We start from the raw sequence: 14057 nt of genomic DNA on the forward strand, positions 1-14057 counted from the left end.
CCACTTCTAGTTTAAAGAAGTTTTGGCTCCAAATTCTGCTCATGTAGAAGGAAGCTTGTTTTGAGTAAACAGATACATGTAGAACATGAGACCATTTCAGCCTAAGTGCCTCCCCGGGTAGGCTTCAGCAGCTGCATTCTACTGAACAGCAAAATGAACCTACCAGCAGGAATCCAGGGCTTTTCCTCAGTCCTGTTCTCATACCTTCCCTCCCAGGAGAATACATGCTGAATCCTTCTGTTTCCAAAGTCCAGGACTTTAGGCACCTTCCCCTAATAGTGGGATTGTAGTGTCCTCAGGAACTGACCAAACTTACTGCAGATGAAGACAGGGAAAGGCAGAATTTTCAGGACTGTTCTCCAGGATACACTGGAGGAATGAGGGCATGGATTAAACAAAGATTTCCATCCTGATGATTTTTTTTCAAAAGGGTTTAAAAAGTGGTTATTTTATTTGTAGTAAATGCCCACTGCCCTCAGGGTAAACGCTCAGGCAAATCTTCAGACTGTGAGAACACAAAAAACCCTTGCTACTACAAATAAATCCAAGATTAGCCCGTAGCTCAAAGTGACAACTTTTTATTTTAGGCAAAAACAAAACAAAAAAAAAAGGCCAAAAACATTCCGCTATTGCAGTTTGTAAAATTTTCACTGTTTTCCGTAGAAACAGTTCACAAGTCAGAACGCAATATTCAAATAACATTGTGCAAAATTGTACTGGCATAACTACACATAGCAAAAAGACTAGTGTAAATCAAGAATTCCATTGAAATTAGTTGAGCTGCTCCAGTTTTACAACAGTGTACATCACCTCAGAATAGGCCCTTTTTTGCAGAACATCCCTGGAATTCCTCTTGCTTACAAAAATCACTTTACATGCAACAAGTAACCTATCAGTACAACATAAGCAAGAACATCTCCACAAGTTATCACAGTGTAACAGAGGAAAACATATCAGCCAATTTCATACAAAGGCAAATCTAATGGCAGTTTTGAACATCCTTTGACTGCTACCCTCAAAAATAGCACATTTCAATAAACAAAATAATTTAGAATGAAGCCAAGCTATGTTCTTAACTATCAGTACATTGAAAATTGGGATGGATGTTGTGTTCAGAAGGGGTTTGTTTTCTTTTTTTTAGCAGATTTTCAAAGAGAGTTGTTTCAAAAGAAGTTTGTGTAAGAAATGTTAACTTGCAGTGTTATCAGGCCAAGTCCTCTTCTGCTATTCAGACAGACCTGTCAACATTATAGAAGTCTCTGCAGTCAAATACAAATCCCAATGGAGGGCTGTTAAACAAAGACCATACCCAAAGTATTTACTGATGACATGCAGTGAAACCAAGCAAGCAGTAACAGGACTCCATTTATGTTTGGAGCACTCAGAAAGGGACCGGTTCAGCTGGGGTACAGGACTGGAATTTCACAGAACACTTGGGAATAGTTAAAATTCTCTCCCCACTTGATGTGCAAAGTAACAGTTTCCAAACAATGCACCTAAGTCATTCTTTGTATAAACAGAACACTAAGAGTGGAACTGATTTTCAGAGTTGCTGAATGCTCACAAACTCACATCAAGAAAACACACAGGTACATCTTGCAGTGATTGGTCACTTTGTTTTCCTGTATACCCATATTCAGAAAAACAATTCTATAAGAACTCTTTGATCACAGTAAAACAAATTGTGCCTCAGTGCTTTTCACCTCCCTAGGTTATGAAGGCCATACCTTCTATTGCCTTTCCAAAGAGCAAATATTTTTGGTTTAACATATATCAACCTGGCTCAGGTCTAAGTCATCTGATGAAGGGTGCACACAAACTATGGGATTATATGGAGAGAGCACAGTCCTGATATTCTCAAGTGTTTGGGTGCTTTTATTTCCTTTTTGCAGGTTATATTAATCTCATGAGGACAAGCAAGAACAACACACAAGCTTTGCTTTGGAGATACATGTAAGTGTGCACCAGTTCTGGAAGAGAACAGCTCTGCAAGTCTGTACATAGGAAAAAAAATAATAAAAGGGTCTCAAAAATACCAGCCCTGACTCCAGCCATACAGATAAAAGCAGCAGACTTATGCAGACTGTATGCGTGCATGTACACAATGAGTCAAGTGGAAATCAAGATACCCAAGAAGTCACCCTGCAGCAATGATCTCTGTAACTGCAAGTCTCTGGTGACTTCCTTTGCATCTTCCTTTGCCCTCTCACCTTGATAGAGAAGCTGTCAAGTACTCAGCAAGGAAACATTTAGCAAGGAAACATGGACAACACTGGCACTGAGCTCCTATGAAGACATCAGTCAGCATTTCAGAGATGTCAGGGAGAGAGAACAGGTAATACTTCAGCAAGGAATTACTGTGGTACCACTGAATTCTCTTAATAAACAGCAAGAAGTCAGGCCTGAGGCAGAGGAAATCTTAATGGATATGACTTTGTTTCCTTCTTCCCAAAAAGCTCAGCTTCAGTGTTTTTCAACAGTCTCAGACTCTGAATTCCAGGAAATTGTATTTTAGAACAAATCAAAAAATAGCCCTGAGACTAAACATACTTTATAAGAACTGCTATTGCTTTACATAAGTCAAACACAGCAACCATTTACGTCCACAGTAAGTAATATTTAATTTTCACTCCCTTTTTTCCTCACTTGGGATATGTACCTGAAACCAAGAATTTCTTTCCAAGATATATGTACTTAAGCACATCTGTTACTTTTCCAAGTATTTAAATGCTACAGGATTATGGTACCAAGCAAGGAAAGAATAGCTGAAGCAGGTCAAACTTTACCAAAGGAGCCCTCTACCCTTGCACCTTGAGTTTTTGAAAAAACAATTCCAATAATCATAGCTGTCACCATGGACTTCATTACAATAAACTCCTTCCTTGTGATTTAAGTAAAATTTACAACTGGAGTAACATCATTTATTATATCTCAAAATCAACGGTCAGTGTTATTGAACACAACCACCAGCCTTTAAGTGTGGCTAGAAGTGTAAAATACCAAGAAAACAAGAATATCAAGTGTGTCGAGTTGTGCATAAAAATAGACCTTTATCTTAAGCTACAAAGTTGGCAATCAAGGAACTGACTAGGTCTATGCATAGTTAGGATTTCAGTAAGCCAAAAGAATTTAAACTCTTTCAGTAAAACTGTGCTTGTGTAATGCACAGGTCAGCTCCCCAAAAGAATGAACATTGCGCTCTATACAAAAAAGAATTTTTAAAAAGCTCCATGCACTCTCAAAGCTATTTGCAAATTGAATTAAATAGTTCAGCTAACAGCTATGCTATGGCACAAGACAGCACATAAAAAATTTAAGGCTAATTTTTGTCTGCACACATCAAAGCTGGTCTCAGAACAAGAGCTGTCATATTTTCTTAATTCTGACTCTTCAGTGTGGATTCATAATAAAGTTGAGCTGCCACAGCAATAGTAGAGTTGTCCTGCATATAAAAATGACTGAATGTTGTCCTGAATGCAGTTTTTTTATAAAAAGCAAAAACTTCACACATTTACATTTGGTTTTTATCAGAGCAGCTCACTAATTTGTACAGTACATTGTCCAATAACATACAAGGTAAACTACCAGAGATACTCGAAGTACTACAACAACAGGTGCAAAAGAAAGTCCTACGGTAAGAAAGCCCACTGCTATTTGGGAGAGTCACACTGTGATGAAAACAAACATCAGAATGCATTTTGGTGAAGTCAGTTAAGTGTCAAGGCTGTAATAAAGGCTATTTGTTAACTTTAGCCCTTCAGTTCTTAACCATTCAGTTAAGATCTCCTAATAAAGCACTAGGCAGTTTGGCAACAATGAAGAAGTTCTTTACATGCTACTGTTACAGAAGTAGAAAACAGACTTAAAAGCACTTCCTTCACCTGAATATGATCTGGATTCAGCCACACCAGGTTTAAACAAACCTAACTAAAGCAGTAAATTTTAGGCTTCAAATTGCACTGCAGTGTTTCAGAAGAAACAAATCAACATCCACAATGCCTAGAAAAGAACTATCAACTGGCAGAATTACACAAGTTTGATGCACAAAGCTGCTTATTTTAAAACTCTGTTCCTCAACAACTTCAGACGACTGACAATGTCAGTGCAAATCAAAACTGTTACTTCAAAACAATCCTGTTCATTTTCATGGGAAGATACATAGTAAATCAAACTATGCTTGTTTGCTAGTTTAACAGGTGTAATACTTTCATACTTCCTGGTACAATTTTCATTTACTGAATTTTTTGCATCATGTTTTAAAAATACTATAAAGAGAGAATTTGCACACTCTAATATGATTTGCACTTACTTGCTGAATAAAGTACACTGCAATCATAGTTACTAATACAGGATTTAAAGGAACAGCAAATATGCATCAAAATTATGATTATTATCTGCACACATATGCAGGGGTTTTTTTTCTCTCAAACGAAATGTTTGCAAGCAAATTCAGCATATTAAGCACCGAACAAGACTGGTATACTTGCAGTATCATCTTTAAATAGTTGCCATTATGAGGAGACCTGAGAATAAAACTGATCCATGGAAGCTATGTAGATGGAAGTTATGCAGGTGCAAGCCAGTGAGAACTGCTTGTGTGTAACAGACCAATATTCAGACCCAGAGACTGCCCACGACGACACTTACTTTGAAATTACTGAATCTAACTCTGTTAAAGAGGTACAAGATCAACTTGTTTTGTAAGTGGATATGACACCAGTATTCAGGTCACTGCAGTTTTCTGCATAACTATAATTGTATTAATTCAAACCCAAGTAATGCACTCCAGGAACACATGAGAAACCTCAGTGAAGTTCCTGAACAGTTTCTGTTTGCAGTTGCCTTTCCCCCCCATTTTTGCCTTTTATTGTAATTTCAAAGCAACCATTAACTGTCACATTATCAGGACAGACGAAGTATCAAAAAAATCCTCTGTTTTACATGCCAGCCTAAGCTGTTAGTCAAAAAGGGAGAACATATCTGCTGCTGTAAACTTCTGCGTAACACATATCATGCCTGACAAACCATCACCTTCAACGGACACACAAACACTGCTATGACAAAGGGAGGAAACCATGCACAGGTATTTCAGTATTTCAGTATTTCAGTATTATGTGGCCACGGTCTATAATACAGTGATGAGTCATGTCAGAGCAAATTTGTACCAAGAGTGATTAATGATTCAGGCTGACTCATAAGGAGCTAAGCAAGCCTGTAAGAGCCAAGCATTTTCTGGAAGAAAGAATACCAAGGAAGAGGATAATATGTTTTTTCCCCACATCTGCACAAAAATTCTATGGACAAATAGAACAATACCAGGGCAAGTGCTTTAAAATGCAATTTTCCAGCCAATAAACTAGTAGGAATTCTGTGAAGGAAGGAGTTTTAAGAATGTGACTTACCAGAAGCACAAATTTTCAGTATAAAAAAAATGTACACTATATACTAACACTGTTTTTGCATACTCTTCTGTTTTAAAAGTTTCAAACATATTAACTTGTCTTGCTTTGTTTACATCTGAGGCTGTTCAGCAAGGTCACATAATTTGAGACTGCTGTAATAGTTCAGCAATCCTTTGGTCCCATCAGCTGTAAGCCAGCCAAGTATAAAAGAACCTTCCCCACCAAAGGAAAAAAAAAAAAAGGGTAGGGGGATCATCACCAGGAAACACCATCTGCTACAAACCAGAAAAGGCAAAATTTTGTTACAAAATACACATTTTCATACAAAAGACATCTTGCAAAACCATCTGATTGCCCCTCCCTCCGCAGATTACAATGGTAAATGGGATCAGCTGGCTGGTCTTGAGACTTGTTTTAATGGGGAAAAAATGTCAGAGGATACACACCATCACAACAACTGGTCCTTTAAACGGCAAAGGATTATGATAGTCTTTGCTTTCACCAGTGTTTAAAAAAAGCAGGAGAAAAACAGAACCAGAGTCTTCAAAAGCAGACAGCACAACAGCACATCAGCTGCTGCATCCTCCTGAACTTCTCAATGTGCTACCAAACTGTCAATTATACAAACAGTTTGATTATGGCAGTGCCATAAATTGTTAAAACAATGTGCGTGTGTGATCAGAAAGGTCCAGTCAAATGGTTCCATTTTTTTCCCAGTAGTTGCCCAGAAAAACGTCAAGACAATCTAAATTATTCTTCAGCTTCCTCAATACATCCTGACTGCTGGAGCAGAGAGGTCTGTGGTATTACTGTACTTGTTCCACGAGAGATCCTGTCTTGATCTGTGTTTGTAGTCAAGGAGGCCACAGAAATGGGCTGTAACAAACCAGGTGTCATGCTGGAGGAGACAGTCAGGCTGTGTGTAGTGCCCTTAAGTGTGAGATCCTGTGTGGGAAGAAGTGGCTTGAGGATGCTGACAAGACAGAAGGCAGAGCCACTTTTCGGAATGAAATTCACTTTGTTCTTGTCAGGGCAATAGAAGGCTGGAATTTCATGCAATGGCTTTGGCCTAGAATAAAATACACACAATGGTTTTATGGAACAATCAAATTCTGCCATGGCAGGGATGTATTGCTGAACACATAATCAGAAACAAGTCGAGGTTTCAATTTGAAGTATTTCAGCTACTCAATAATGCCTTAATGACACTCACAGCACACAGCAAATGACAAGATGGTTTAAACTGCTTGTTTACATGTGCTGCAAGGCAACAGCATGTTCTTAGGGCAGGCTGTTTCCAAACCTAAGGAACCCAACCAACTTCATGCTTGATCACAAACCCTGTCCATGAACTAGCACATTCAATATATGAGAAAGTATTTTCAATTGTGTTCTCCAGAAACTTTCACAGCTCAACCAGTTCTGCCCCACATACAGACACTATTTATACAGCAAGCCCTGTGAAAGAAAGCTGGCATACCAATGATCCTAATATTGCATATCTCTAAGGGGTTCATGATAATCGGGGCATCCCCTTTTCTATACTTTTCCCTTCTTTGCATGTTCACATGAGTATGCCCTGAATCTCCGCAGAAGATGAACCCATCTTACAGAAAACTCAATGCAGAGAGTAAAATGTAGTTTTCATGATCTACCTATAACCTGGGAAGGAAGTGTGGAACACGTATTTAGATCCTGACTTGCACTGTTGCCATTTCAGCATAGAACTCAGCCTAAGACATGCTTTAAGAAGAGCAGAGCTGGAATGGAAATCATGGATAGCTTAGGAATGCCTTCTGTGTTTACTTCTAACGCTGCAATGTAAATCTACTTACAGTAGCCAAATTCTACTTTAAGACAGAACTATAGAAATCTGCTTTAAAGTCTCTCTTTACTGCTTGAAAATAGCCATCAGAAATTTTTATTCACTTTTTTTGTTGCCAGCATTGTCCTTTAGCCTATAACCTCCCCCTCGCTTCCTTGTATTTGTAAAAGACAGACATGAGCACGTCTTTGTTTTACTAAGCCAAGCAAGCCAATCTTCCAGTGTACTCTCGTAGAGATACTCTATTCTGAAAAGTAATTCTGGTCATGAAATAGGGTACATTTCCATGCTAGCTGATTCTCCCAAATGTCCAGAAAATTCAACCCCACCTGTAAATTTTCTTCCCAAATGAAAATCCTGTACAGGATCTTCGAATAGAAATTATGTTAAACAAAGGTTGAGCTTTAAATAGTTACACTCACGTATTCCACATACACATGGAATTCAAGTAACAGATATGAAAAGATTTTTTTCAGGAGACTGCAATGTCTGAGAACTGCCATAGCCAGGTAAAAACTTCTGTAGAAGCCTGTTTCACTCTACAGTAGAACAGTCCTGCAGTTACACACCAAGGACTTCCGAAAAGAAATGCAAATGCAAGTCAAACTGCAATAGAATATGTTCCTGCAGCAAGTGAATACTATCCAATCTATTGGCAACATAGTGCACACAGCTAAAATAGAGACAGGTAACTTAAGTTACTGTAACCCTTCCCACATTGCTATGGGAGAGGCTTTAGAGACCTCTCAAAATTTATTTGCATAGGTCAACCAAGCTATTTTTTTTTAAACTAACATTTATACTAGATGGCATTCTTGAGATAGCATAGGCATAAGAGAATTGTAACCAATTGACACTCCTTGTGTGACAAGATGGAATTTTTAACTGCAGGTTAAGATTCTTGCATACAAGTCACATAAGGGTATAAAAACTCCTGATAATAATAAAAAAACATAACCTCCCAGAATATTCCCAAATGACAAAAGTTGGCCTTTTCAGAATAATCAAAGCATCAAATACTCAGGGTCAAATTACTCCTCTGTCACTAGAAGTATCATAACTACATTGATTTAGCTGAAAAGAATATGGTCGTCAGAGTCTAGATTACTGGATGTGCCTATCAAGCTGTGACATACATTAGCTGATGCAGCTGCACTACAGGCTATTATTTGATAGATCTCTCCCTATCAGATTATTTGAGCTCCTCGCCCACTGCCTGCCAGGTAAGAGACAGTCCTCTCAAATTATGCTGTTTTTTAAAAAACACCTCTTAAGATTTTAACACAAAATTCCAGCAGTAAAATACATACACATATGCCAGTACATAGTCACCAAAAAACAGAGATCAGACTGTTAGCATGGCTTTAGCACCTGGACTAATAACTTCTATCTGACACAAAATCAATAAAGCAATAATTAATCTGATTGTTAGATGTTATTTCTTATGTAGCAAAGATCAACTTACAAGTTTTCCTCAAAGACTTTCACCTTTTCACAGCCCTCAGGAGGTTCACGCTTGAACATGTAGCTGTTGTTGGGTTTTGGCGAGGTAGCGTATTTTGGCAAGGGAGAATTATTCCCATTTTCTGCAGGAACAGAGTTTCTCATTACTTAAATGTGTCACACTATAAAAAAACCACAAGAGCTACCTTTAAATGCTCCCCGAATATAAATCCACTTCATTACACCAATGTTACAAAATTAAAAAACATTTTCATATGCTTTCCAGCCTTCATTTGCAAATAAGCTCTCTTATCTCAATTCCTTTATTTCTTTCTATTTCTTCCTTATAAAATGTTCAGGCTCCTCTGCAATCTCTCATCATTCCTGGACATTTTCAATATGTAACTGCAGACCTAAATCTATGGTTCTGTGCTGTCACCATCTACCCAAAGAAAATGGGCAGAAGCCATATTTCTTAAAAAACCAGAACAGCTTTATGTTGAATTATAAAATTCTCTTAAGATCTTCCAAAATATTTCAGCTAAAAAAAGAATAATTAAATAAACCCAACACTTAAACTTTTATGGGTGTGTGCATGAAATGCTGTAAGGTTGCCCATTTTGTCCAAGATCATAAAAGATACCCAACACAAGCAACAGTTTCACCTGATACTGTAGATTCTTGCTTCCTCAACCTGCTTAAAATACTTTAAGAATCTATTATTTAAAAACAAAAGCTTTTTGGGAAGCACATTCCTCAGTCACATCTATCCAGCTTTAATTAATATGTGCACACACAGTACTTGGAGCAATTTGAAAAAAAACAGATCATGTACCAAAAACCCCACATTCTACTGTTTCTCCATGGATGCAGGGAACAAACCCTCTTTTTTACCTACGTGGTTATGAACATCACGCAAGTTCAGCAGTGTTGAATTTTAAAGTGACACAGTACCTTTATCTCTGGAATCACCAAGCAGATCATCTGCAGAACATGGACTTTCTTCGCTGCCTTCATTACAGATAGTAAGAAATGAGGTTGGAGATACTGACTGGGAGCGGCTGCTGTTGTTACTGCCCTTGTCTGCTCCACCGGGCGTTTGGGTATCAATGCTGCGAGTGCTGCTGCTGCGCTGCACCAATGGAGGCGGGGCACGGTGCCCATCTGGAATATCTTGAGGCTGTTAAAAATTAAAGGCATCAGACAGCTGCTCTTGTCTGGGTAGCAATTTCTTTAAATCCAGTAGTGGTGAGGATCTTTTTGGGTTTCATAAAGCCATTTGAGGTAGAAAATTTTATTCATTACATACAACTCCGAAAGAAAATAAAATGTCAGTTTCAGAAACTAAGGACAACAGTTTTTAAGATTTCACATCATCACAGAATTGCTGAGGCTGGAAGCAACCTCTTGAGATTATCAAGTTCAACACTTCTGCTCAAGCAGAGTCAGGTAGAACAGTGTGTCCAGGACTCTGTCCAGTCGAGTTTTTAATACCTCCACAGACAATGATTCCACAACTTCTCTGGACAACTTGCTCTGGTTTTGCACACCCTCACACATCAAAAAAAACCCCCAAAAACTAACATGTTTAAATTTTTGCCCACTGCCCCTTGCCCCATCACTGGGCACTACTGAGAAGAGACCAGCTCCCTCCATTTCTGCGCATGAGATATTTATACACATTGATAAGATCCCCCAGACCTGTCTCTCCTCAAGGCTGAACACTCCCATCTCTCTCAGCTTGTCTTCATATCAAAGACATTCTGGTTCCTTACTCATCTTCACAGCTTGTATTTCTGGTACCTTATTACTAAATTCACCTCTAAAAACCATTAAAATAAAATGAACATTAAAAATGGGCAAATTATGGTTCATCTAGGATGGGGACAGTTCAGCGTGGGCAAATAAGAGTTACTACAAAAACTCTCAAAACAGACCTTTTTCTTTTTTCCATTTTACTGAGATTTCTTATTTAGAAGAAAAGGTTCAGATTCAAGCTTTAACTCTTTCCTTCCTTTTGCTTTGCAAGAGACTTTTCAACTAACCTTATTAAAGAAAATAATAAATGCAAATATAAATAAAATTAATGCCAGACAAATTTAATTCAGAAACGCTGCAAAATAAAGTTTATGACTTAATCTCAAAGCAAAACCAAAATAATTATATAGAGCAATCATGGTGGCAGATACATACAACAAGTTGTTCCTCTTTGTCTCCTGTCTCTTTAATTATTATCTCAATCTCCTGATTCAATCCTTCTACACTGTTTCGGAATCGTGATCCCGTTGATTTGGTAATAGGTATCACAGGAACAAGAGCACTCTTTGGGATCGGAGCCTAAAGAACCAGAGACAATGAGAAAGCAATGTAGATTTATTTACAAAACAAAGTTACTATTTCTACCCAAAAGTGACCCTTGAAACAGAACACATCTACACCTCAGTATCAAGGATTTACATGAAACTATAGTGATTGTGTTCAAATGGATGCTTTAACTGAAGACAGACATCCTGAATTTTGTTTCAAATCCAATTTCTAGCAGGAAAAGCTAGCCTCAAAATCTCCCTTGATACAGTCTGCCTCTAGCTCGACATAGCTTTACAACTAAAAATTTAACAGTAAACATTTAAATGTAAGTAATTTTGAAGCCTTTAAAATACATTCACATTTCTCCTAAAGTGAGCTATACCACAATGTCACATCACTCTTTGTTGGATTTACCATTTGTAACCTCATTAAAATTGTATTTTAATGGAAGTCTGTGGCCACCTGCAATAACATGACACATGCAGAAGGACAATTATTTCACAAATGCAAGATGGCACTATATTAGAAATTAAGACCAACAACATATTAACTGGCATTAAGCCAGAATAAAAGGTTGACGAAACAACTTAGGGAGATTTCCACAAAAAGAATAAAATCCCAAACCCAAATGTCAATACTTAGTTGCTTCAGAATGAATATTAACATTTTAAAAATCCAGTGTTTCAAAATATGCACAAAAACTTCATTTTCAGAAAACGCATTACTGAAGTTTCCCAAAGCTGCCTTTGGCACACTACAACTTCTTGAGATTTCCCAGTCTCTCCATTAGCATCTGCCCTCCTGTTAAAAAAATCTCACTACCAGAATATTAGGAGATTCTGACCTCATTAAGCAGTGCTGTACTACAGGTAATGTAATATTTCCTGCAAACATTCAGTTCATCTCAAAGAACGGCACAACACACAAGTCACAGTAGAATTCCTATGTAAAATTCCTGGACTCTACGGCCTAGCGTGCCATGATTGAGAGCAACTCCTCTACTAACCAAAGGATCAGCATTATCTGGTCTTCAAAGGGAATTTTTGTCAGGGGACTATATTTCAATTTTTCCTTTAAGTAACAAGACTACGTAGACACCAAAGCATTTTAATTTCCTGTGTACATTCTCAAAAACCACACAAAGCTTGTCTGGCAAAAAAACTACCTCAGAAAAATTCATGTAAACAAGACATTTTAAGCACAGATCATAATGGAGACTTCTTGTCACAATCACAAATCTCTACAGCAGCAAAACGAATGAATTACATTGGTTCTGCTTTCCTGAAACATTAGGTTAGCCATAAAAAAAAACCCAAAAAAACCAACGCAAAAAGGACTTGCACAAGAACTACAAAAGCTTCTGTTCAGAGAATGCTTGTCACTCTGTTTCTGTCAACAAAAAATAACATTCTCATAATGGCCAAACTTGTAAAGAGTTTTAAAAGTCTTGCCTGAAGATGAAAAAAAAACACTGAAGAAGAGCACAAAAATGTCTGAGAAGGCAACACTGCTAATTCTGTTCCAAGCAAGGCCTTGGATCAACAATCCAGTAAACTAATACAGGTTTAATATTCAATCATAATACAGGTATATCAGCACAAGTTCAGGCACTAACGACTGTTTGTGCACCCAGTTTTTCAATATACACATTCTTAGGACAAACTGAACTTGTTAAAAAGAGGAACACGTGTACGCTTTAAGATTTCAGCAACCATTAGCAAAATGTGGGAATTCTTCCCCTTTCTTCACCTTTTAAATGTGATTCCCTACCACAAAAATTCTTAGGTACATGCTACTATTTTAAGAGCTCAAAGTAGATTCAGTAGACTTCAATATAGTTCAGTGCAGCATTTTTCACTTCCAAGAAAAATAATATTCTGTGCATGACTGAGGATGATTTCTTAGCCCAAAGTGCCAGACAGTGGAAAAGGAAGGAGGTACGGTGACATGGGTAAGCAGTCAGCCCCAAAACAATAAACTTTTTATTAGAAATACTGCCTTCACTGAGGTCTGCATGGAGCTGGGCCCTGACATGCAGGAATAGGGTACCAACCTTTGACTACTCCCCTGAATACCTGGGAACATTCACAATGAGGCAAGGTGCCAAACACAGGACAACAATTACTGTGTTCACATAGTAACACACTGGCAGGGAGTTTTAAGAGTTCTGAAACTTACAGGTATGACAAACTCATGAGGTAGGAAATAGGGGTGATGAAAAATCTAAATTGTTCACAGGCATTTCGGGAAAAATGCTCTAAGCTCTTCCAATTTTTCCCAAGTAACAAAACTTTAAACAGAATCCCAGGACTTGTGATGCTTTTACATGAAGCCACCTCTAGGTTGAACAGATCATGGTAATTCTACTCTAAAAATGAAATGTTCCACCTAGTGAGGTGGTAAGAGTGACATCAAAAAAACCCAAACTCCCAACACTGCAAACTGCATGCAGCTGGTCTCAATATTAGTATCAATCAATTCATCAGACATTAGGGACACAGGGTTCCCAGTAAAATGAAAGGAGCGGGGGCCTTGATGGTTCATAGTGTCATGTAGTATCAGCCAAGAGCACTGAGGAAAAATCTTTATGTTGGAAAAAAAATCCATTTATTCTTCCACCTGGTTTCAGTTCTGGCCTCAATCCTAGTTTCTCCATTATACCAACACTGAGAATATAAAAAGACCCCATTGCTTCCACTCCTGTTTACAGATTTAGTACCATCCAACTAATTCAAAATGTTCTCAGAATCATCCTGAGATCACCTGAGGAGGCTATGACCTTTCTGCAAACTCCTCTTCCAGTTAAGAGAGACAGAAAGGAGCACTTCTGGCATAATGAAAAAAACCACAGAAATGAAAAACATTCATTTGTTCTGAAAAAAACCTGTAGTCAGCAGCAAGGACTTGATCAAGGTCCTCATCAACTATTTTCTGATTCTGAGCAGAGGGTCAGGAACAACTGACATTCTCATTCTATAGAGATTGTGTGGATTTCTTTCTTCACACAAAAATCATATTAGAAAGAAGCACAAATAAATCATTAGAAGCTTAGTTGGCAAAAACCACTAAAAATTCTGGTA

General features: G+C 37.9%; 1 protein-coding gene across 1 annotated transcript in view; it reads right to left on the reverse strand.

Moving 5' to 3' along the window:
* Window positions 1-562: 562 nt before the first annotated feature.
* The window catches only part of FAM117B (family with sequence similarity 117 member B), a 29344-nt gene continuing 15849 nt past the window's right edge, over window positions 563-14057 (reverse strand). The window contains 4 exon segments of the mRNA XM_039555090.1: window positions 563-6471; window positions 8693-8813; window positions 9625-9850; window positions 10864-11007. Coding sequence (XP_039411024.1) covers window positions 6153-6471; window positions 8693-8813; window positions 9625-9850; window positions 10864-11007 — 810 coding nt within the window. The 3' untranslated portion in view covers window positions 563-6152.

This window comes from Corvus cornix, chromosome 7 (assembly GCF_000738735.6).
Source record: "Corvus cornix cornix isolate S_Up_H32 chromosome 7, ASM73873v5, whole genome shotgun sequence".
Lineage (NCBI taxonomy): Eukaryota > Metazoa > Chordata > Aves > Passeriformes > Corvidae > Corvus > Corvus cornix.